This window comes from Drosophila rhopaloa, unplaced genomic scaffold (genome assembly GCF_018152115.1).
Source record: "Drosophila rhopaloa isolate 14029-0021.01 unplaced genomic scaffold, ASM1815211v1 contig_178, whole genome shotgun sequence".
Classification (NCBI taxonomy): domain Eukaryota; kingdom Metazoa; phylum Arthropoda; class Insecta; order Diptera; family Drosophilidae; genus Drosophila; species Drosophila rhopaloa.
In genome coordinates this window covers 6,603,318-6,624,880 of record NW_025335059.1, presented here as the reverse complement: position 1 = coordinate 6,624,880, position 21,563 = coordinate 6,603,318, and the positions used below count along the sequence as shown (strand labels likewise).

At 44.2% G+C, this 21,563-nt stretch overlaps 7 protein-coding genes across 9 annotated transcripts; 2 read left to right on the top strand and 5 right to left on the bottom strand.

The window, feature by feature from the left end:
- Positions 1-46: 46 nt before the first annotated feature.
- On the bottom strand, positions 47-4,627 carry LOC108043686 (importin-13). Its single transcript, XM_017122489.2, has 8 exons — positions 4,379-4,627; positions 3,773-4,269; positions 2,595-3,276; positions 1,881-2,480; positions 1,537-1,734; positions 1,341-1,478; positions 723-1,282; positions 47-647 (listed from the first exon to the last, which is right to left on the bottom strand). The coding sequence occupies exons 1-8, from the start codon at positions 4,532-4,534 to the stop codon at positions 563-565; spliced, it is 2,916 nt and encodes a 971-aa protein (XP_016977978.1). The 5' UTR covers positions 4,535-4,627; the 3' UTR covers positions 47-562.
- Positions 4,628-5,505: 878 nt separating this feature from the next.
- Positions 5,506-8,030, bottom strand: LOC108043692. 2 transcript variants are annotated; one of them, XM_017122499.2, is made up of 3 exons: positions 7,859-8,030; positions 6,658-7,136; positions 5,506-6,572 (listed from the first exon to the last, which is right to left on the bottom strand). In XM_017122499.2, exons 1-3 carry the CDS (start codon positions 7,904-7,906, stop codon positions 5,747-5,749), a joined length of 1,353 nt encoding a protein of 450 aa, XP_016977988.1. In that variant the 5' UTR covers positions 7,907-8,030; the 3' UTR covers positions 5,506-5,746. The 2 variants fall into 2 exon arrangements, with proteins under 2 accessions (XP_016977988.1, XP_016977989.1); XM_017122500.2 differs by lacking the exon at positions 7,859-8,030 and adding an exon at positions 7,529-7,708.
- Positions 8,031-8,115: 85 nt separating this feature from the next.
- LOC108043690 (actin-related protein 5) lies at positions 8,116-10,253 on the top strand. Its single transcript, XM_017122497.2, has 2 exons — positions 8,116-8,696; positions 8,753-10,253. The coding sequence occupies exons 1-2, from the start codon at positions 8,196-8,198 to the stop codon at positions 10,205-10,207; spliced, it is 1,956 nt and encodes a 651-aa protein (XP_016977986.1). The 5' UTR covers positions 8,116-8,195; the 3' UTR covers positions 10,208-10,253.
- Positions 10,180-11,221, bottom strand: LOC108043694 (proteasome assembly chaperone 2). The gene has a single exon (XM_017122501.2). The coding sequence runs from the start codon at positions 10,984-10,986 to the stop codon at positions 10,243-10,245; it is 744 nt and encodes a 247-aa protein (XP_016977990.1). The 5' UTR covers positions 10,987-11,221; the 3' UTR covers positions 10,180-10,242.
- A 328-nt stretch (positions 11,222-11,549) lies between these two features.
- On the top strand, positions 11,550-13,768 carry LOC108043691 (mediator of RNA polymerase II transcription subunit 17). The gene is made up of 3 exons (XM_017122498.2): positions 11,550-11,704; positions 11,766-13,524; positions 13,591-13,768. The coding sequence occupies exons 1-3, from the start codon at positions 11,616-11,618 to the stop codon at positions 13,672-13,674; spliced, it is 1,932 nt and encodes a 643-aa protein (XP_016977987.1). The 5' UTR covers positions 11,550-11,615; the 3' UTR covers positions 13,675-13,768.
- On the bottom strand, positions 13,741-14,424 carry LOC108043695. 2 transcript variants are annotated; one of them, XM_017122502.2, is made up of 2 exons: positions 14,008-14,424; positions 13,741-13,950 (listed from the first exon to the last, which is right to left on the bottom strand). In XM_017122502.2, exons 1-2 carry the CDS (start codon positions 14,287-14,289, stop codon positions 13,816-13,818), a joined length of 417 nt encoding a protein of 138 aa, XP_016977991.1. In that variant the 5' UTR covers positions 14,290-14,424; the 3' UTR covers positions 13,741-13,815. The 2 variants fall into 2 exon arrangements, with proteins under 2 accessions (XP_016977991.1, XP_016977992.1); XM_017122503.1 differs by having other exon boundaries at positions 13,871-13,950; positions 14,004-14,424.
- Positions 14,425-15,148: 724 nt separating this feature from the next.
- Positions 15,149-21,548, bottom strand: LOC108043696 (single-stranded DNA-binding protein 2). Its single transcript, XM_017122505.2, has 2 exons — positions 20,705-21,548; positions 15,149-19,322 (listed from the first exon to the last, which is right to left on the bottom strand). Exon 2 carries the CDS (start codon positions 18,769-18,771, stop codon positions 17,428-17,430), a length of 1,344 nt encoding a protein of 447 aa, XP_016977994.1. The 5' UTR covers positions 18,772-19,322; positions 20,705-21,548; the 3' UTR covers positions 15,149-17,427.
- Between the last annotated feature and the right edge of the window lie 15 nt (positions 21,549-21,563).

Below are 21,563 nucleotides of genomic sequence, written 5' to 3'. Positions count from 1 at the left end.
TACCACTACCAAGTGCTGTACACGCCAAGAAAACGAAAGGCTTCAGTTTAGCTATAGACACAAATATATATTATATAAAGAGATGTATTTACATATTTTTGGCATTATAGATACATACACAATGTGGAAAATTGCAAAACAATAAAAATGTGGAAAGGTAAAGGGAAAATAATTCTTAGAAAGGCAGATTTTTTCATACAGGAAATGGTGAAAATCAAACTTTTCAATATAAGAATTATATATAAAAAAATTACAAAATATTTACTAAAAGTGAAAACAATAAATAAATGAGTTATACACCCTTTAAAAAATATATATGCAAATTGTAAATGAAGCATGTAATTTTGTAAAATTATAAATAAAAGTTTATCAAGTCGAGAGCAAAGCAGTTTTTCCAAAAAAGAAATAGGAAAACTAATTGAACCTATGCCTGGTGGCAAAACTTAAGATTGAGGAACATTTACAGAGCTGCCTAATTACAAATTAAATACAATTACAAAAACTAGATCAGAATCCGGATGGATAGAGATGTGATTTGGCCACTTATTGCATAATTTTACATTCACTGAAATTTCTCGGTGAGTCCTCGCGTCTTTATAGCCATTTCGGATAGATGCTGTTGCAATAACCTCTTGTTGACCTTTTCCCTGTGGAAAGTTATTTAAAGAATATAAATAAGATCGATATAAAGATCAATACTAAAGGGTTTAAGCCTCACTCACTTGACTATAAGAGCTGTGTAACGCGTTTTATCCACGTCCGTTATAAGCTGGGTGGGGAAATTGGGCGTTGCCATTAAGGATTTCATCCAAACGGCCATTTCAGCGGGGTATTTCTTGTTCATGGCGAGAAGGATGTCTGCAAACTTGTCAACCTGCGATCGCGGCGTAAGATACCCTACGCACATCATTGTCGTATAGAGGGTCTGTTCGCCTGTTGCCAGGACGACGTCGGTGACGTGGGGATGGTTGCGCGACTGCATTACAAAGTGGGTGAGAAACTGGATACTATTCCGTATAGCTCCACTCTCCGGCAATGTCATTCCCCGCTGCGCGTAAAACACGAGACGATCGTAAGCCAATGTCTTGTCTTCCAAGACCTGCGGAATTTTCTTCACGATCTGCGACAGACAGCCGAAGAAAGTTTCCATAGTGTCCGAAATGTTGGAGAAGTTCTGTTCGGGAGTGCTCTCAAAAAGCTTAAAGCTGTGCTGTATAAACTCCCTCAAAAGTTGCTGCATCAGCGGCTTGCAGCCCTCGTCCTTAAAGAACATGACAATGGCCTGGAACAAAGTATTGTATTATAGCCTATAATCAATTTTTTAACTTAAAAAATCTTACCGTTTTGGATATCTCCAGAGTTGGTGCACAGCATCGGGTCTGAAAGCTGGCAACAATAAAGAGGCATAGATCCTGCAACATTGGCTGGAAACTGCTTCGCAAATTCATGATCGCATGCTTCATGGCACTGCAAGCGGCCTACAAAAACGATCAAATTATTCCATCTTGTTTAACACCTGCTGGTTGATTCTCTTACCTCTAGGACATCAATCTCCTCCACCCACATCTCAGCGATTCTTTTAAAGATTGGCATAGTTCGCTGCATGACGAGGAGAACTGGTTGAACAATTGGCAGTGCCTTTGACTCATCATCGACATCCGTGTTGAGCGAAGAAAAAAGGGTGGAGATCATATTAAGCCGGAAGATGGTGCGTATGCGAGCAGCAGGAGTTTTCTGCAGGATTAAAAAAAATTGTCAATTAATGTTGAATGTTGACTACAAAAATCTAATAGAGCTGTACCAGAATAATTCTAAAATTGATTTTAAATAGATTTCTGTCTTGATTAAATAAAATAAAACAAAATATCATATTTACTTACCGACTCAGCTTGACAAATGGCCTGTAGCTCCTCGAAGCAGGGACTGACAATAATATCCAAATACTTGGGTATCTCTTCCGGCTGCAACAGGCTCATCAGCTTTCCGATGCTGAACATTAGCCGCACCGAATCCGAGTTCTTCATGCGTCCCGTATTCAGAGAGGCATGGCAAGCGTTCAAGAGCGGATCCGCATATGGTTTAAGCTGTAGTTGACAGTCCCGGCATAATTCTTTTAGGCCGAGCGTGGCTTGGGCGGACATCGAGGAGTTTAGGCCGCGGACTAGCAGGTTGATGGCTGGCGGAATGTACGCAGGGTTCTCCATCAGCCAATTGCAATACGAGCCAACTGTTTCCAGGGCTGTGCCCAATAGCTTGACATTTAGCTTCTCGTAAGGTATCTCGGCCAGCACTCGCATTAGTCTCGGTATTTGGCGCGATTCTTCCCCGCCGAAGTGCTCAGCCACCGATTGGAAGGAGTAGATGCAGGCCTCCAGTTTGGTCCAGTGTGTTGGGTGTCTTTGCAGATCGGCAATAGCCTCGTCCAGCATAGCGGCTAAGATCTCCAGGATATAATCGTTCAGTACATCGTAGCAGTACATCTAAGAGAGTAAGATAAAAGTTTTAATTCCGCATAACAAGTGGTGGAACAATCTAAATACTCCAATATTTGGTTGGAATTACAAAGAGTTCGATTAACTGCATTAACCACTCACAAAGGTATCAGATATATCCTGCCTATAGCATCTAAAGCACTCCAAATCGTCCGAGTTCCATTTGGCCAATGATTTTTCGTCTGGCTGTTCCGACTTCCTCACAAGAATCCTAGTGAGATGGGCGTACAATGGTTTAATATACTCCCAGCATTTGTGCTTCTGCTCGTCGTTTTGCATGGCGAACACCTCGTCCTGCAGCATATACCAGAAGGCCAGGGCCATGGTGCTGCAGGACTCCTCCACGGGGTAGATGCCCGGCTTGTCGGTGCAGTGCAGAATTTCTTGGACGATGCGATGTACCAGCACGGATAGTTCCGGATCCGAGGATGTGATACCGCTGAGCAGCAGCGTCGAGTGCCGCTCTACGGAGGACACGAATAGCATGTATATGTGCACGATGATGTCCTCGTTGTCATTTTCCCGCTTCCACTCCGTCTTTGTTATTTCAGCCAAAGAGTCAAGAAACATCTTGATAAGCACAAACGCCGTCTTCGGAAAGTTGTGGCAGTCCGGCTGGATAATGATGTTCACCATCGTCTTTAGACACGACTCGGCCAGCTCGTTCTCATCGGCGGTCATGCAGCCATCGCCGGCGTGAATACATGGCCAGTAGCACTTGTGAACCACTTCCAGCAGCACAGCGGTGATCGTTACGCAGCCCTCGATGGAATAGCCAATGTTTCTGTGAATGAAAGAACACTTAGAAGGTTTTTCATAACAATACAATAATAATACAATAATTATCCATAATAGTTAATTGTTCACCTATCGAAAAAATATTCTTTTGCTAAGATTCTTCTTAGTGACGGTCATAACAAATACATTTCATTTTAGAAGAGCGGAAGGCCAACTAGCTTTATATACATTTAAATACATATATATTTTAAATTTAAAACCCAATTATTTTCTATCGATAAATACATGTACTTTGAGTTAACAAATATACAACAAAGAAAAACTAATTATGAACATATTTGATTTCATAAAAGGAATTAAACATTATGTGTACGAATGATTCTTTTCAGAAGACCCAATTGAAACTATTTTGTAAAAACATCATCGGCTTGCCTACATCTTTGCTAATAGGACAGATAAGAAATAAAAGTTGTCAACCAAAATTATTCTACCATCTGCCCAGTAAGCTAAAATGATCGATGGCGCTTCTGGATGCCACTTACTTGATCCACGTGCCAACGCACTTGACAGCCCTGTTCATGTTGCTGTAGGTCTCGACGTCCCAGACGCGGTTCATCTGCAGCTTGAGATACCGCTCGACGGTCTGGAGGACCAGAGGCACCCGCTTGCCGATCTCGGCGCGCAGCGTCACCCGCTTGACAGAGGTGTGGATGACCTGTGCCTCCTCGGGGATGGCCTGCAACACCTCCAACATGATCCACAGCTGGACATCGGCGTTTACATTGGGCATCCGCTGGTTCTGGAACGTGTTGATCACCTCCTCAATAGCGCCCGGCCAATCGCCCAGCATGTGGACTATGTAGGCGCCCAGCGAGATGCAAAGTCGGTTCAGGACGATCTTCGGCCCGCCGGCAAAACGGACGATGGATTCGAGGATCTTCTGCTTCAACTCCTCCCGATTCTCGGGCGGCACCTCATGCCAGTGTTTCATCAGCTTGGAGTGCAGGGTAATGGCGCCGAAGAACTGCACCTCCTGACTCTGCGTGTGCGGTTGGGTTGGTGGGTGTTGCATGGGTGGGAGGTAGGTGCATGAGTATACATATCCGGGCAATTGATGCATTGATGCGCAGGTCCTGCGGGGTACTCACCTTGCCGAGCTGCATTAGCTGCCAGGAAAACTGCCAGGCCTGCGGACTGGCCTCAGCATCCGTGAGCCATTCGTGGGTGATCGCCTGGTTCTGCGAGTTGGAGCGGTAGAAGGAGACGACGGCCTCCTCCAGGCGCACTATGTCGATGGCTTCCATGTGAAGTGGCTGCTGCTGCCGAGAGGCAGGCTCCTATCCGTTAATCCTCGGGTGGTGGTTTTCTTCGCTGCTGCCTGTGGCACTGGTTCTGCGAGTGTGACCGTCGCGGGCCGACTCAAATTGCCGTCCGGCCTTAGACCGCCAAAAAGCGAATACGGTCATTTTTCTACACGTTTTCGCGCGCTTTTTTCACACGAATATTAAAATACTTTTTCCTTTCCAAAATCATTGCTGGTGATTCATAAAACACTTCATTTAACTAAAAAAAAAGGAAAAGAAAATTAAATATTCTATAATTCTTAAAAATAATCTGTCATTTATAAATACATTTTTAAGAAAACATATGGACTTAGGAAGGCAGTTTTTGAAATCTTTTCTGCAAACCCTTTTTTTGAAAATCATAAAAAATTACGAAAAATCGACCCAAAAATATCATACAAACCAAGTTAAAAAACTGATTTTTATAGAATTAACCCATAATCATTTAGAAGTATGCCACTTTGAAATCGGATGTCTGTAAGAAAAGTTATGAGCTTGGAAGTGCATGTCACTTTTCTGCTATAAAAAAATTACGAAAGATTGAACCCAAAATACAAACCAAGTTGAATACACAGAATTTTAGAGAATCAAACCACAATCATTTAGAAACATGCCAATTTGAAATCCGATTTCTGTAAGAAAAGTTATGGGCTTAGAAGTGCAGTTCTGGGACACTTTTCTGCAAAGCCATTTTTCGAAATCATTAAAAATTACGAAAAATCGACCCCAAAATACAAACCAAGTTGAATACACAGAATTTTAGAGAATTAAACCAGAATCATTTAGAGGTATGACACTTTAAAATCCGATTTTTGTAAAAAAAAAGTTATGGGCTTAGAAATGCAGTTCCTGTACACTTTTCTAAAAAAGCCATTATTCGAATATCTGGAAAGGAGTTGAATCATTAAAAATGACAAAAAATCTAACCAAAATAGGTTTTTCCAAATATTTGGGCTCAGCAAAAGCTATTTTTTTATTAACAATTCAGCGGCTTCACTTTTGCGCAATGCGCAATCAACAAAAACTACTTCAATAAATTACTCTTATTATCGAATCTTATAAATATATTTTAAACGTATTCCCCGAAGTTGCGAAGCTCACAAGACAGTGTGCGATCGTAACTGTTACATGATTTTGTAGTTTATCGAAAGGAGACTAAGAATTTTTCAAGTACTAACACTCAAAATCAAATTTAAGTCGCCAAAAGCAGTATTTTAGTTTGTAGCATTGGTTTTCTATTATTTCCTTACTGTCCTCGTCTATATAAAGTTCTATTAGTTCATTGTCGCACAAAGAGGATACTGCCATTTCGTTGAAGTCCTCCTGGCAGGGATCGAGAATTGTACGGCCGATTACGGTCCATTTGTGTGTGACTATGCCGCAGTTCTGCATCTCAAGCAAATCAAAAATCGAACATAGAGGTTTTCCAGGCACGATCAACGGAAGAACAAACGTACATCTTATTAGACGGAAGAACTTGATGAAAGGAAGGCACGTATGTGGTGGGCAGACGCCTTCAACAGCACTAATGACCCAGTCTGCGGTTTCGTCATCTTCGCAAACTACCAGAAGGTTTACGCAAAACTTCGCCACTGATGTACAGCTACTAAAGTGCAAATTATGCACTCCACAGTTTTCGAACAATTTAAAGAACTGTCGCATTAGAGCCTCCTGGTCCACGCCTTCTGCGTCTTTATCATCGTTGCTGATGACCAATCCATATCGACGGTTTTCCGGCATGGTTTTCGCGTAAGGTGGTCGATTATCTGGCATGCCACACTTATTCTGCGTGCAGCAGTCCCTCTTATCCTTGCAATGAGGATTTGGCTCCTCTTCGTAGTCGAAATCTTCAGTAGTCACTGAAGGCTCTTTTTTACAGGATTTGGCATAAATCATGGCTTTCGAATTGATAAAAGTAGATATCTTTCCATCCTGATTATTAGAAAGCACGTTCTGTGCAACTACTTTAACCACGTTGGGGGAAGGTGAGCTCCTTATCCTATTTAGAAGTGATAGGCATTATTGGTTACTAGAGTCAGATTTGATTTGGAATTATTTTGAATTATTTCTTTAACTAAACATACCTTTTTGCAACAGATTCTTCATCTGAAAGTCTGGCCTTTCTTTTACGTCCCGCTGAACTAGCGCTCGTACTGGCCGATTCAAAACTGGTGTTTGTCTTGTCCGATATGCTAGAAATTGTCGAATCTTGAGAATCCGAGACTTCACAAAATTGGGGCAGGCGATCGACCGGCAATAACATCGAATCTGATGGCCTGTTTAGGAAGCTTAACTGACTATCGCCCTCGGAACGATTGTAAAACTGCAAAAACGCCAGAAACGCCTTTCCATTTAATAGCGAAAACGCTGATCCATTAATTTTCATTATTGAATCCCGAGGCTCCTTGACCCGCAACAATTCCGACAGATTCTCATCATTTGCTAGATTCCTGGATAAGTTTTGGATCTCTAGCCGGCTTAAGGGGAGCCCCACCAAAGCCTCCAGTTTCATTTTTAAATCTAAAACGTTCGCAGTTTGTTCAATTTCAAACATTTGGGGCTTCTAAAAAATATAAGAAATTGTGATATGAGTAATAAATTTATATTGCAACGTATTAAGCCCATATTACATAAGTATTTACAAATTATTGAGAATTTTTAACGATCTCCCACATTCCATATTTAGTGTTTAATTCCTAGTTTACTTTATCAAGTCGGCACTGTAGCTTTGAACTTTGTAGTATAAAGCGTAGACAAAAACGTTAGGTCTAATTTTACAAGATGGCCATGACTTTGCATGGAAAAAATACATCTGATTAGGTTTTTGAATATAAAGTGCATTATTCTATCAAAACACGCTATAAGACTACTAAAGCATTTACGATGACCACTTATACATGTATGTAAATATATTATTAACATACGGTAGAACATTTTTTTATTAAAGATGCTTACCACGCTCGAGTTTTCGTCGGAATCCAATTTCACCTTGACAAACATTTTTTATTATGTTAAAATACAATAATTTGATAATTTAGACAGCAGGTTTAGTTGCTTTAATAATGGATAAATAAAAGTTTTACTGCTTCGATAATGTTTTTTTTATTGAACTTTATAGACCAGTAAAGCCCAAGCTTATATTCTTTACAGTAAGGCCGACACTTTAAAACACTGGATTAACCAGACTTGTTTACGAATCTTTAGAAGAGAAACCAAATGCAAGAAGACTTAAATAAAGCTCAGATATGTTTTACTTGCCCAGAATACAAATCTTTAAAGACTTACCGAGTTTGGGACGTCTGCGGAAGGAATTTTTACCTCTACTACAAACATTCTTATTGTTTAGTGTATTACTTAATTACAATTTTTGAAAAATTCGTTTATTTCTGTAGTAAAAAATTGAATTGGAATTTTTATACAATTCGTTTATTTTTGATATATCACCGAAAAGTTACAGTAGTAGTGTAAAAATGAAGCGCATAGAGCCAGAACACACCTGCTTCTATTTGACAGGAGGTCATGGCACTCTACAACACTGGATTTACCGCATTTGTTTACGAATCGAGGTGTGAAGCGAAACTGAGCGTTTGTCGCAGGAAAACTAGCATAATAAACCATTGAAATGGCGGATAGACGTGTCCTTGTCATCGACAATGGATCATACGAGTGTCGCGTGGGCTGGAGCGATTCAAAGGAGCCAGATCTGCGTTTCCGCAACGTACTGACCAAGCCACGCAAGGATCGCAAGAAGGAGGCTCTACAACAGGGCTCCTCCGAAGGTGCACAACCGGCAGTTGTGGAGGCACCTGCCGAAATCCAGGTGGGCAACGACATAACCAACATCGAGGCGGTGCGGGCCCATTTAAAGAGTCCCTTCGAGCGGAACGTGATAACTAACTGGAATCATCAGGAGCAAATCTTCGACTACATATTCACCAAGATGGGTTTCGAGGGGCAGGAGAGGGTTGATCACCCAATTGTGCTGACAGAGGCCTTGGCCAATCCAAACTTTTGCCGGCAGCAGATGAGCGAGCTGCTCTTCGAGTGTTACGGTATAAAGGCCGTATCCTACGGAATAGATGCTCTCTATAGCTGGGAGCACTATCAGCAAAGGCGTCAAAAGGTTGTCTAAAAGTACTCCCTGTTAACATCTATATAACAAAATTTTTTCACCCCCAGATATCAGATGCTCTGCTTATTTCCTTCGGCTACAGCACCACCCATGTAATTCCCGTTCTCGGAGGAAAATTGCAATTGGAGCATGTGCGTCGTCTGAATGTGGGTGGCTATCACATTATCACCTATCTTTTCCGGCTCATGCAAATGAAGTATCCCGTGCATCTGAATGCCATAACTATCAGTCGAATGGAAAAACTGGTCCATGAGCACTGCCACGTTGCCGTGGATTATAGGGAGGAGCTAGTGAAGTGGGCCCAAATGGACTACTACGATGAGCACATCATGAAAATTCAGCTGCCCTACAACGCGGTGACCGCCACCAATGCTTTGCTTACAGCTGAGCAAAAGCAGGAGAAACGCCGGGAGCTGGCCCACCGACTGCTAGAAATCAAGAATCGCCGCGAGCGAGAGAAGTTGCGCGAGGATGAGCAACAGTTGTTTGTCTATAACAAGCTGAGGCAACTGTATGAACAGCAAAAGCTGGAAAAATTTGAGCGTGCCCTGCAACAGCAACAAATCGGTACGCTGGAGGACTTGGATGCCCTTATTGCCACCATAAACTCGCGTATTAAACGTGCCCAAGACAGAGCACAGAGTGCCCCGCGTCCCAGCAAGCAACAGGAAAAGTTGGACAAAATGCCCAAGCCCCCAGCAGGTGTCTCCCAAGCGGACTGGCTGGCCGAACTTCATGGCAAGCGAGAGGAACTACTTGGGCGTAAGCAGGCCCGCCAACAGCAACGTTCGGAGCAGGCCAAACGGCATACTCATGCCGCCCAGCAGCGCATGCGCATCATCTCGTCGCTGGCCAAAAGCGAGAAGCGGCGCAAGGCCAACGGCGAGGAGGAAGATGACGGCTTTGGGATGAACGACAACGACTGGGATGTGTACAAGCGGATTAATCGCTATAACGATGACAGCGACTCGGATGCGGATAACGAACAGTTGCTGGAGTTCGAGAAAATTCTGAGTCATTATGACGCCAACTTCGATGTTAGCAACTCCAATGCCCAGGCCCAGACTGCCGCGGAAAACTATCAGCTGCACTTTGGGGTGGAGGACATCCGCGTGCCGGAGATCCTGTTCCAGCCCAGCATGATTGGCTGTTCGGAGGCGGGTCTATCGGAATTGATAGCCTTCGTGCTAAAGCTCTTTACAGCCGAGGAGCAACAGCGACTGGTGGAGCATGTCTACCTGACCGGTGGATGTGCCCAGTTTAAGGGCCTCAAGGACCGTCTCGCCAAGGAGCTGCTGGAGATGCGTCCGTTCCAATCGAAGTTTTCCATCTACGAGTCGGATGAGCCCAGTCTAAGCGCCTGGCTAGGTGCCTGTGTGCATGCTGAAGAGCCAAACTTTGGCCACTCGCTAACAACGCGCCAGGATCACCAGGAGTATGGCAGCGAGTTTTTCCGGGAGCACAGAGCCAGCAATCTCTTTTATCCTACACCAAAAGATTAAGATTTATTTGAAGCCACCGTGAAATATATAAACGCTTAAAACAAAAGTTCCGTGACATCGTTGCCGAAAAGAAGGTTCCAGGACTTGGGCACCGTGAGCTTAAAACTGCCGTCGCCACCATTGCGCAGCTGGAGGAAATCCTCGCACAGCTCGTTCAGTTCTCGGACGATCAGAGAAGCGTCCGTGGAGTTGTCACCCTCGAGGAGATAGCGGAATAGCAGCATCACGGGCACCTGCTGCTCATCGAACGATTTGAACAGTTGCAGCGCATTGCCGCCGCCATAGATTGCCTCACCCTTGTGTTCCTTCCACTTGATCAGCTCCTGGTTGCCTAATTGAGCGGCATGAGCCTCTTTAAAGTTATCGCTGGCGCGGTATGCCCATGGCGACTCCTCAATCACACGTTTTTCAAAACCGAAGCTACCGCTTAGGATCACCACGCGGCGGGCGCCCTTGAGCAACTCCACCAGTTCGCTCTGAAAACTGGCTGTGTGGCGGGCGACCCATGGAGCCCGGAACTGGACCACCATTAGCTTATCCTGAGAGCCCTCGTACAGTTCGCAGGAGGAGACCTTTTCATTAGGCTCATGCTGGTAGGCAGAGGGTCCGTAGACTGGGATCAGGGCCGGATGGGTCAGGGACCCGATCCGCCGGAGTTGTTTGGATGCGATCAACAGGTCGCAGGCCAGCTGCGCTGCATTTCCCACGCAGATGCTCGGTATGATCACCGTGTGCTCTGCCAAGTCCAGTTTGGAGCGTTTGTCCTTTAGAAACAACATAACTAGGATCGGGAGTGGAATTCGAAATGATTTGGGAAGTCAAAAATATGAAAGTAATGATTAAGTGTTGCAAAGTGGCGCGGTCCGAGCTTATCGATTGACGATATGTGGCAACAATGTCCCGAGGCACAGTGGAGAGGGATTGGTGGACCCAAAAACGGAACTAAAAATATGTAGAAAAACTTAATTTAATGAAATTTGCTTTGGAATTTTAGTAGGAGAAACTTTTGCAGGCGGTTGACTTTTCAGGTAAAGGTAAATGAACACATGGTCGTAGCCATGTTGCTTTCCGAAATGTTTTGCTCTTTAAAAGATAGTACATTTTAATCAATCTTAAAATCGTTGTTAAAAAATGTACTAACCATTTTATATTTGCAAAATATCCTCTTAAAATTATACCACTTCGGAAATTAATGCAGTTAAGTTATACCTTATAAACATTTTTTAAAGTTGAGTTTTTCTACACTTATTCTTAATATTTGTACATTTTTAATGCACTTACTAAAATTTGCCTTCGTCACTAGTCTGAAGAAATTTATCGGTATGACTATCGATTGCCGGCTTCAGGCGTTTTCCAGCACTAAATCTTGGTTTGGTTTTTTGCAAATGTTTTGTTTTCCTTCTTAAAAATGTCCAATTCCGTGAATATATCGGTGGAAACGACTTGCGAGAACCAGATTCGTGAGATTGGCTACGATGGCACCGAACGTTATCAACCGTAAGTTCACCAAAGAAGTAGCAAGCCCTGTTTTGAACATGTTATTGGTTTGTATTCGTAGGCCGCCGACTTTGTCCGAAAGTTTGGCAAAATGTGCGGCGCGCATAGACTTCAGCAAAACATCGCTGGACGACCTGAAGAAAGAGGAAAAGACAGCGGCGGCGGCCACCGAAGAGGACAAGGACGCCACCCAGTTCCAGGAGAGCTTGTGGCCGTGGGACGCGGTGCGCAACAAGCTAAAGGATGCCCTCACCGAGATTTGCGTGCTGTCCGATGTGATCTCCGTGGCCAAGGATAAGCGTTACCTCGTTCTGGATCCCCTGCTGGAGGAAGCCGACGACACCAAGCCAATTGTCCAAGTCTACAGCCGAAAGAAGGCCATCTCGCAGGCGGCACAGGTCCTTCTGGGTGGAGCTGAACGGCTGCGAAATGCCCACAGCGAACAAAGAAGCCGGAATGTCTCTGATTTTCACATAGAACTGCTGCGACTGCGGCAAAACTGGCGTCTAAAGAAGGTGTCCAATGCGATTATAGGAGATCTCAGCTACCGCACTGCGGGCTCCAAGTTCGGCATGAGCGGTACTTTTGAGGTGACCAAGGCGGAGGAGGCCGCTGATGATGATGCCCCCAGTTCCTCCAACAACAGCAGCAGCAGCACCTCCGGTAACAACGGGATGCAACTGAAAGCCAGCTCTGCTTTACGGGTTATTGTCCCATCGGAATTACAGGGCGTAGCCTACATTAAGGTTATCACCCAAAAAGACCAGGAGGACTTGTGCACCGCCCAGGTAAATTTGATGGGCCATGGACCCAATATAACCGCTCAGACGGGCGTCTGGCAAAAGACCCTGGAGTTTGCCCAGAACGTGCTCTTTTGCAAGGAGCTATTTGCCCAGTTGGCACGCGAGGCCATCCAACTGCAGGCACCCATACCACATGTGGTAATTGGTAATCAGATTCGTGCTACCCTGCTGCCCAACATACAGTTGATTATCTCGCTGTGTCACTCAACTACCTTCGACTCCAGCCAGCCGGCTCCAATCAACGACCACGACCATGTACTGGAGCACTCATTGCACCAGTTGCTGCGTGAGGTGCACTACAAGAACTCGCATCACCCGTTTCCCCACCCGGCCAGTGCTCCACTTGGACCGACGAAGAAACGCATGGTCGCCGGTCCAATGGCTGCGGATCGAGAAACGCTGTTGGACATGACCAAGTCGCAGACCATACTGGAGCAGATCATTGCTCAGGCGCAGCACATATTTATGCGTAAGCGGACGCAGTACGTGCTCGACACGCTGGCAAGGGATGTTAAGGACCCGCAGATTGTGTCTCACTGGAACGCCATGAACAGTCCCACAATGTCGTGTGTCAAGATCAATATTGTGACGCACGGATACGACGCCATTGGACGCACCTCGCTGGTGATCCATGTTAAAGAGCGCTCTCTGAAGTGTATTTGTCGGGATGGACGCGTTATGCGGCTCTCCTACGAACCGCAGGAGCTGCGCGATCTGATTCTCTGCCAGATCAACTCTCATCAGATCTCATGCCTCATCAGTTTGGCCCGGTGTATGGCCTGGACGGTGCTTTCAAACAGCAACCACTTGGGCATCGGAAAGGTTGAGCCGCTGGGCAATGCCAGTTCCTGCTTGCTGGCCTCTCCCAATAGCGATCGCATGATTGCAGTTCAGATTCGCTGTGATCCTCAGATCGATGTAAAGGTCTATATAGCGAGAAGTCCAAGGCAGGACTTCTTCCCCAGTCCCCTTGTACCGGAGAAATTGTGGGAGAATCTGGGCGGCAATTTTAAGGAGGTGGGTACTTTTTTTAAATGATCCAGGAAAAGGTCTTAATACATTTGTATTTTTCTTCCCTTCCAGGTTAGATTCGACAAAATCGAGGGCAAGAGCTTCCTTAATAAAATGGAATTTCTGATGGCTTCACTGACCAGCAACTCAGCCTAAAGGGCTGCACCCACATCCACTAGGTTATAAATCGATTTAGAACTCTGTATTAGGGATTATTTAAAGTAAAAAGGATTTTAATTAGTTCTACATACAAACTATTGTTATTGTTTACGATTCATGATTTGAGGTGCTTTCAGTTCAGTGCATCAGGCTGTAGCTGACATTGTTTTTCCACAGACGTGGCTGATAGTTGTGAGATTCCGGCGACATGTTACGCTGCTGTAGAATGGTGAAGGTGTCCTCCAGGCTGACCACATTGGCCCGATTGGTACTCTGCCAGGAAGCGATCAGTAATCAGATATGGATTAAAGCTTGTCAAACCGGACTTACCCAGCGTTCCAGATCGCAGAAGCTGATGTTGTAGTTCTGTCCGCGTGGCTGAAGTGTCAGCACCTCCATCTGATCCGCAGGTGTCTGGGCCAAGCGCAAATAGAGTCCACGATTGGTGGAGAATAGGACGGGCACTCGCTTGGCCGGCGCCGATCCTGCACCCGTTCCGACACCCGGGATTTGTCTGTACGTAGGGCAATGGTTCAGCGTGGATATCGCCTCCTCTGGCAAGGGCCCATCGCTTCCGGCATTGACCCCTCCCACTGTCCGCATCAGACCCATGCAAGTGTAGAAACAGGACGCCACCTTGCTGCATTTATGGAAATAGTGGCCCTACTCGATTTCCAGATTTCTCCAGCGGCGGACGCATTGCTCCACACTCTTCAACCTATCGATTTTGTGCAGTGCCAAGCGCAACCTCAGTACGGTCCGATTGTCCAGCGAGAGTGTATTAGCCATCTCAATTTGTATGGGCCACAATCGAACGGCCGGTTGCCCCGACAACCAATCCCTCACTCCCTCGCTCTACAAATGGCCGGTGGTGTCCATTCATTAGCCATGTGCGTGTGCCGGATCAATTGTCTCGGCCAGAACCGCAGCCAAAGCCAGATAGGCGGCCACACGCGTCTGCAGCAAAATTGTTCAATTAATGCCAGCGGGAACAGAAATCAGGAGATATAGTCCAACTGATGGTGCTGCGATTGCAAATAACAATGGAAATGGGGCTAAATCGAAGCAAAGCTATGATTACTCTTTATAAAAAATGATCTAAGTCTCATCAGAATTCGTTTCGTTCATTTAAAACCGCTGTAGGTAATCTTTAAATTCGTATATATATATATAAGAAAGATCAATGATCCGATCTTTTGGATTAACTACAAAACCCCACGGAACCAAATATTACACTTTTACTTCTTTTTTTACTTTTTACAAATATTGTTTTAAAACTTTATTTCATTTTATATTATATTGTTGTTGTTTTTGTTTGTGTTGTGTACTTGTAAATTGTATAATTAACACTAAAATACTTATTCAAACATATTTCCATATTCAATCGGTTTTTGTATTTCCTTCATTTTTTTCGATTTTTCTGTGTTACTTTTTGCCATTTTTTTGTTTTTGTTATTTGTGGTTTGGGCGATTTATACTTTGTTTTACTTAATTCCGCTCCATTATACATAGATTTTGTGGTTTATATATAGATCCAGCAATTGAAACGCTCAAACCTTAAGCGTTAGTAATAAATTTAACTTAGTTACTATTTAAGTTGTTTCGCTTGACGCATCGTTGATGCGGCATTCCATACTATAATTTAGATATAATTCATGCAGCTCATACTATAAATTTCTCCCTCCTTTCGTTCATATTTTAAATTCCGACACATTAAACATATACAATATTTAAAATAGATTTTTCCATTTCATCTTGTTAAATTATTTTATCAATTGATTCGTGTGTTCTTGTGTGTGGGGTGTCAATGTGTGTGTGTGTTTGTTATAAAGAAATTCCATAGGTTTCTTTATGTTTATTCCTTTTGATTTGTTTATGTTGCAGGGCTTATAACTTAGTTCAAATCTAATTCTACCATACGGGTTGGTTGGTTTCTTCTATGAATGCAAAATGTGCTGTATCAATAAAAGGATGCAAGCACAGACATATACAATGTGTATATAGCTTTATTTATATTATATGTACTTTAAGACTTTTGTTTTGTACAGCATTCATGTTAGGTGTGATATTTTGAATTAAACTTTTCTTTAGGTTATGTTTCTACAATTGTTGCTGCCTTTACGAAATATATAATATATACTTTATATGCATATTAAACAGCTAAATCTTATAGTTATGCGCGTAGCTATTTTGCAATAAATTAGTGCATACAATAGGCTACTTCTGTATCGGTTTCTGTCTATATATAATGTTTACATATAGCTTTCTATATAATTTTCTTTCGCTGCCCTAATGCACACACAATGCCGTGAGGAAATCGAAACGAGTGCAAAACTGTTGCCGCTCTCCAAAGTAAGGGAAATCGTACAGATCGTGTCATATCTCATACAAATGGTATTGCTCGCCGTTTGGAAGGAACTTAAATAATGATTTTCATTTTAGTGTTTGGTTAAAATATAAATACATACATAGGCATACGACAAATGAGAGAAACAAAAAGTCACGAAACAATACAACAAATATGTATAGAACAAACAAACACAGAAAAAACAGAAAAGCGTAAAGAAACGACCACAATGTGCCAAGTTTACAATTTGTACAATAATAACAAAAAGAATAAAATTTGGGCATAGCGAAACGATCTAGACATTGCCCATTTTGCAAAATGGAGCAGTTCAGAAAGAGTGCATGTGTATGAGTGTGGGTTACAGACTATCCATATACAAGTCCAATAATGCTAACTATATACTCAACTAGGTATTATGCATATCATTATAAATATTCCATTCATATGCTTGCTTTCAATTTGTTGCCTTGCTTAACGAACAATTGATCTGTGATTATGATTTCGGGTTTCTATATAAGCAAGTGAATGGGTATAAATAGGGGACAGGCGAATGGATCTTATAAGTTTTGTGTGAGGTAAGTGTTTGCAACAACTAAACTAACACAGGGCTTACTTAACTTGTTGCATACATGTTTAACATCACTTTAAGTATACTGTCGAACTACTATAACTCGAACCATAAACATCACTTCTATTTAGCTTTGTAATTGTACTTGTATTTCCAGTTATAGTTCGACTTATAGAAGACCGACTGTGTTTGCTTGTTCATTGGGATTACTGTTTTTTTGCTTGCTTGGTTTTTGTTTTCTTTACTTTTCAGTATTATCTCGAGTTTTGCTGGGAAACACTTCCATTCTGCCCTCCACTGCCCTTTGTCCTTCTCTGCCTTTCTGAGAGTTGAATTTTCGATCGTAAATTAAAATTAAGCATAGAATACAACAACGAAACGAACTAATCTAAAATCAACGGCAAGAAGGACAGTGGCAGTGGCAACAGAACGCTTTTATATGTTCGTTTGATCTTTTCACAATTTTACATTGGCTGCTTTAATCTATTATAGTTAAGGGCTTTCTGTTTTTTGTTTTTTTTTTTGTTTCGCTTTTCTCTATTTCTCATATATGTGTTAAATGTTAATTACTTTATGCTTATGTATCAAGGATTTCTACTACCGCGTTCTTATTTGCTGTGTGTGTTGTGGTGTGTGGGTTTTGCCTTCAGAAATTGTTGTTGCCATTGCTAAGCAGATTGGAGGCGGCGGCTCCTAGAGCAGCAGCCGCTATGGAAGCGGCCGAGGAGCTGCCTGCCGATCCGTTAGACGCCGCAGCCGCCACCACAGCTGCCACAGCGGCTGCCACCGTGTTGAGATGCTGCTGATGCTGCTGCTGCTGTTGCTGGTGATGTTGTTATGGCATGAAGTAGTCCGGATGATCTGAGTCTTTCTCGAACCGCTTGGCCTCCTCGTGCATGCTCTCCTTAATCTTCAGAATGGCCGCAGATTCCGTCTGATCGTTTTCGCCGGGTCCGCCGAATCCTCCCAGATTGTAGTCGCCCATGCCGCTACCGGAATCTTCTCGCGGCGTCCCTGGTCCGCCGTTGGCCGGCGAATTCTTCATTCCGTCCAGGCCGGAGCCGTCCGGTCCGCCGCCTCCATTAAGTACAGGGCCCATTGAGTTGGGCCCGCCGCCCATTGGCCCCATGCCTCCGGGCCCGCCTCCACCTCCTCCGCCGTCCGGTCCCCCGCCCATGGGGAATTCGGGCTTCATTAGGGCGTACATGCTGTCGCCGGGTCCACCCACTGGTCCGCCTTGCGTGTTATCCTGCGGCGACGGCATGATGGGCGTCCCCGGTCCCGGCGGTCCATTCGACCCGGGTCCCGGTCCATAGTTTCCTGGCGATGACGATGAATACGCGTTCAAGGGCGCTGAAGCATTGGGCTGCCATTGCGGCGGTCTGCCGCCCGCTCCGCCCATGCCCATGGGCGGCATTCCACCGGGTCCGGGTGCTGGTCCGCGCATTCCTCCCGGTCCGCCATAGCCCATGGGTCCCATGCCGCCGGGGCCGCGGGGCGGATTCATTCGCGGATTCATTGGCCCCATCCCGCCGCCTGGCCTTGTGGGATCCATGCTGTTGGGCATCATGGGCTGGCCGGGCGGTCCGTTGAACTCATTGCCCATGCCCTGCATACGCACGCCGGGCCGTGGTCCGCCCGGATAGCGGGGTCCTCCCATGAACGGCGGCTGGCCTGGCATCATCTGCGATGGAGGCGGCTGAGGACTGGAGGCGTGCGTGGGCGGCGACGGTCGCATCGTGGAGTTGGGGAAGAAATTTGGCCCCATCGGTCCGCCGGGACCCATTGGACCGCCATCGCCGCCTGGCGGCATCTGTCCCAGAGGACTAGGCGCTGGTCCACCGGCATTGTGCGGGCCACCTGGTCCAATTCCGTTCACTCCATAACCAGAGCTCACGAAGCCGTAGTCATGGAAGGCCTTCGCCTCCGAGCTGTGATCGCACTGGTCGCGGCGCTCCGGTGCCGCACAGTACAGGTCCCAGAAGACGCACCACCAAGTGTGCAGGAATCCCGGCGGCTCTCCCAGCGTTATGTTTTTCTCCCATCGGATCTCCGAGAGGAATGTCTGTGCCGCCTTCTGGGCGCCAACGTGCAGCAGATATTCGTACACGTACAGGGCCAACTTTTCTCGGGCCTGGGCGTCCGATGGAACCGCCGATGTCTTTGATTTGCCGTACATTTTGTAGGTTTGTGTGATGATGTTTGGCTGCTTCTGGTACTGCTGCTGTTGTTATTGTTGCGCCTGGATAAGGTGGCTTTCGGTTTAAGTTTAGCTTTTCTCGCCTCTCTTTTTCGTCGCTAGTTCGCTTTTTGTCTACCGACACAACTTCCACCTTATTTAAATTTTATACTTTTTTATGTACTTTTTCGAGGCTCTTGCTGTTTCCTCCTCTTTCGGTTCAGCTTCTGCTTCTTCTTCTTCTTCTTTAGCGGCTGCTGCTACTGCTGTGTACTGCTGTTGTTGTTTTTTAATTGGCCGCGCTTTGGGCTCACGCAGCCGTTCTCCGCCGCTCTATTACTTCCACCATTTTTATTAAAATATATATTTTGACTTTGGCTTTTGCTTATGGGGAATAAAACGCACTGTGTGCCTTTACTTTTGGATTTTTAGTTAATAAACTTTTTAGCGGGCACTCTTCGGCTGTGTGTGTGTCGCCACTTCTTCGTTTTACCGTTTATTTTTTTCAGGTATTTTTTGCCTGATTGTTGCTGCTTCTTCTTGCACAACCACTAAAAACAGAAAAAAAGAGCAGAGGGAGAGAGAGAAAAGAAGAGAGCATGAGTGAGAGAAGCACTTTGTGTGTATGTGTGTTGCAAATTTTCGTGTGCATGTGTGAAGCACGGCAGAGTGTGTGTGCGAGTGTACTTGCGTGAGTGCGAGAGAGGGAGCGCGCGCATTGTCGACAAAACGGCACAAGTGCCACACTAACGGTCAAAACTTTTGTTCCACCTTTATTTAAAAAAAGAAACATTAAAATCGATATGTATGTTTTAACTTCACTTATATTTTTCTTTTAAGTTTTGGTTAATAATTTGAACATTCCTTATTCAAGAATTTATAAGTACTAAAAATTTTAAGTCTTAGGTTTTTTTACTCATGCCTTAAAATATAAAGGCGCAAAAAAAACGTATAAACTAAACTTTTTCTTATTTATTCGTCTCTTAAACCCTGAAATAAATATTATTCTGCTTTAGTAAGTTAAAGACTTTATAAGACTTATAAGACTTTATAAGTTTTAAGTTTACACTGCAAGTTGTTCACCTTATTAAATTAAATTATCCAACTTATAGGATTTTTGGCTAGCCAACTATATAAACTACTACCCATTTGATGAAAATATTTGTGAATCTACTTTGATGCGTCGCTGAGTGGGTGATGCTCTTGGCCTTTCAGCTTAGAACAGAAAGGTAGCAAAAAGCCAACGGGCAGCATGTCCGTCTGTCAGTCAAATAACCTTTTAAATCACGAATCGTCTGTGGAGGGTACAAATGGGGGCTCCAAATGTTGGTGGCACTGTACGGGAGCGAGTGGGTGGTTTGAGTGACAACCACGAGAGACAGGGCGCGTGGCGATAAGACCAATTGGCTCTGCGGACAGGTGCATCAGTTACTAGGCACTACAGAATATATCCAATGGCTGGGAAAAACTGTACGACCGATTATTTGAATACGGCCTGAAGTGAGCTGATAAATGTACACAGAGAGCGAAACTATGGGCTGTCAGCTGTTATCATTTTAAACCGAAGGTCTTATCGGAATTTATTATGAAACCAGGCTATGGGAAGCTATTGAAACCAGTGATCGTTAAAAGCTGAGAAAAAGGGTTATGGTACTTCAAATTGCAGCGACTACAAAATACCGGTCCATCTCTCTTTCTCTCTCATTTCTGCCGCTGCTCTCACACACATTAAAAAAATAAGTAAAATCTACATTAGTGCCGATATTTCTTCATTGTTGTTGCCTAGTTGAAGACGTCATCAAATTGGGTACGCGGGTTTTCTTTTTCTCTCGCACGTTCTACTTTTTGCCACACTCTCGCACACATACAAACGCGCACGCACAGCCTCACAGATGGCCGTTTGTTGTTATTGTTGCTGCTGTTGCATACGCACCTTTTACTGATTACTGTTGGTTTTTCGATCGCCCTAATTCTTTGAATACTATTATTATGGCGAGTGTCGTGTGGGGCTGATTGCAATTTTATCACAAAATCAACAAGAAACACAAACACAAGTCGAGAGGCTGCTGTTCGCGAGAGAGAAGACAAGACAAGAGACAGTGAGAGAGCGGGAGCGAGTGCGGCGAGAGAGGAAGGGAACGATAGCGAGAATTCGGAATTTTATTACAATCTCATTGATTTTTCGTATTCGTATTTGTATTAGCGGCTCCCCGGCTCTTCACATGTTTTGCGCGCATACATATAATTATTTATTATTAAACCGCGCGCTATTTTACTTTGTTTTTAGCTTTTTTGCACCAATTCTCTTGCTTCGATTTGCATTTGTGTGTTTATTAGTTAGTGTGTGCGTGTGTGTTTGCGTGCATGTATATATGCGTGTGTTTTTAATTTCTTTTCTAAACACACTTTTTCGCCTGCCGCCGCAGAGTTGTTGGTGTAATTTTTGCAAGTTTTCTCTTCACACGCCTTTCATTCACCGTGCGCTTTGTCCGTGTATTTGACGATTGCTTTTACTGCCTGTTCGGCTGCTGCTGCTTTTGCTTCTTCTTCCACTAAAAATCGGCTCTTTTTTGCCTGTACGAAATTTTCACAGCGAGCTATTGCGTTGAAATGCATTTTAAATGGATGTCATTTCGAAAGCAAACACAACGTTCACATTTTCACTTTGCATTTAATAGATTATTAGTTTGGTTAATTCGTTTAAACACGGCCAAATCGTATAAATATTTTTACTGCTACAAGTTGCGTCGTCGTCGTCTTCGTCTCGTTCGTAGAGGTGAGAGGACCAATTA

Bases quoted from the DNA above. Each gene is read 5' to 3' on its own strand.
- LOC108043695 (XM_017122502.2), bottom strand. From the start codon at position 14,289: ATGGGTCTGATGCGGACAGTGGGAGGGGTCAATGCCGGAAGCGATGGG. The intron at 13,951-14,007 runs GTAAGTCCGGTT...GCTTCCTGGCAG, and splicing joins TCTGCGATCTGGAACGCTGG to AGTACCAATCGGGCCAATGT.
- LOC108043692 (XM_017122499.2), bottom strand. From the start codon at position 7,906: ATGTTTGTAGTAGAGGTAAAAATTCCTTCCGCAGACGTCCCAAACTCG. The intron at 7,137-7,858 runs GTAAGTCTTTAA...TATATTTTTTAG, and splicing joins CCGCAGACGTCCCAAACTCG to AAGCCCCAAATGTTTGAAAT. The intron at 6,573-6,657 runs GTATGTTTAGTT...ACTTCTAAATAG, and splicing joins GAAGAATCTGTTGCAAAAAG to GATAAGGAGCTCACCTTCCC.
- LOC108043696 (XM_017122505.2), bottom strand. From the start codon at position 18,771: ATGTACGGCAAATCAAAGACATCGGCGGTTCCATCGGACGCCCAGGCC.
- LOC108043686 (XM_017122489.2), bottom strand. From the start codon at position 4,534: ATGGAAGCCATCGACATAGTGCGCCTGGAGGAGGCCGTCGTCTCCTTC. The intron at 1,735-1,880 runs GTAAGTAAATAT...TTAATCCTGCAG, and splicing joins CCATTTGTCAAGCTGAGTCG to AAAACTCCTGCTGCTCGCAT. The intron at 648-722 runs GTGAGTGAGGCT...AACTTTCCACAG, and splicing joins TACACAGCTCTTATAGTCAA to GGAAAAGGTCAACAAGAGGT.
- LOC108043691 (XM_017122498.2), top strand. From the start codon at position 11,616: ATGTCCAATTCCGTGAATATATCGGTGGAAACGACTTGCGAGAACCAG. The intron at 11,705-11,765 runs GTAAGTTCACCA...TTGTATTCGTAG, and splicing joins GGCACCGAACGTTATCAACC to GCCGCCGACTTTGTCCGAAA. The intron at 13,525-13,590 runs GTGGGTACTTTT...CTTCCCTTCCAG, and splicing joins TGGGCGGCAATTTTAAGGAG to GTTAGATTCGACAAAATCGA.
- LOC108043694 (XM_017122501.2), bottom strand. From the start codon at position 10,986: ATGTTGTTTCTAAAGGACAAACGCTCCAAACTGGACTTGGCAGAGCAC.
- LOC108043690 (XM_017122497.2), top strand. From the start codon at position 8,196: ATGGCGGATAGACGTGTCCTTGTCATCGACAATGGATCATACGAGTGT. The intron at 8,697-8,752 runs GTTGTCTAAAAG...TTTCACCCCCAG, and splicing joins ATCAGCAAAGGCGTCAAAAG to ATATCAGATGCTCTGCTTAT.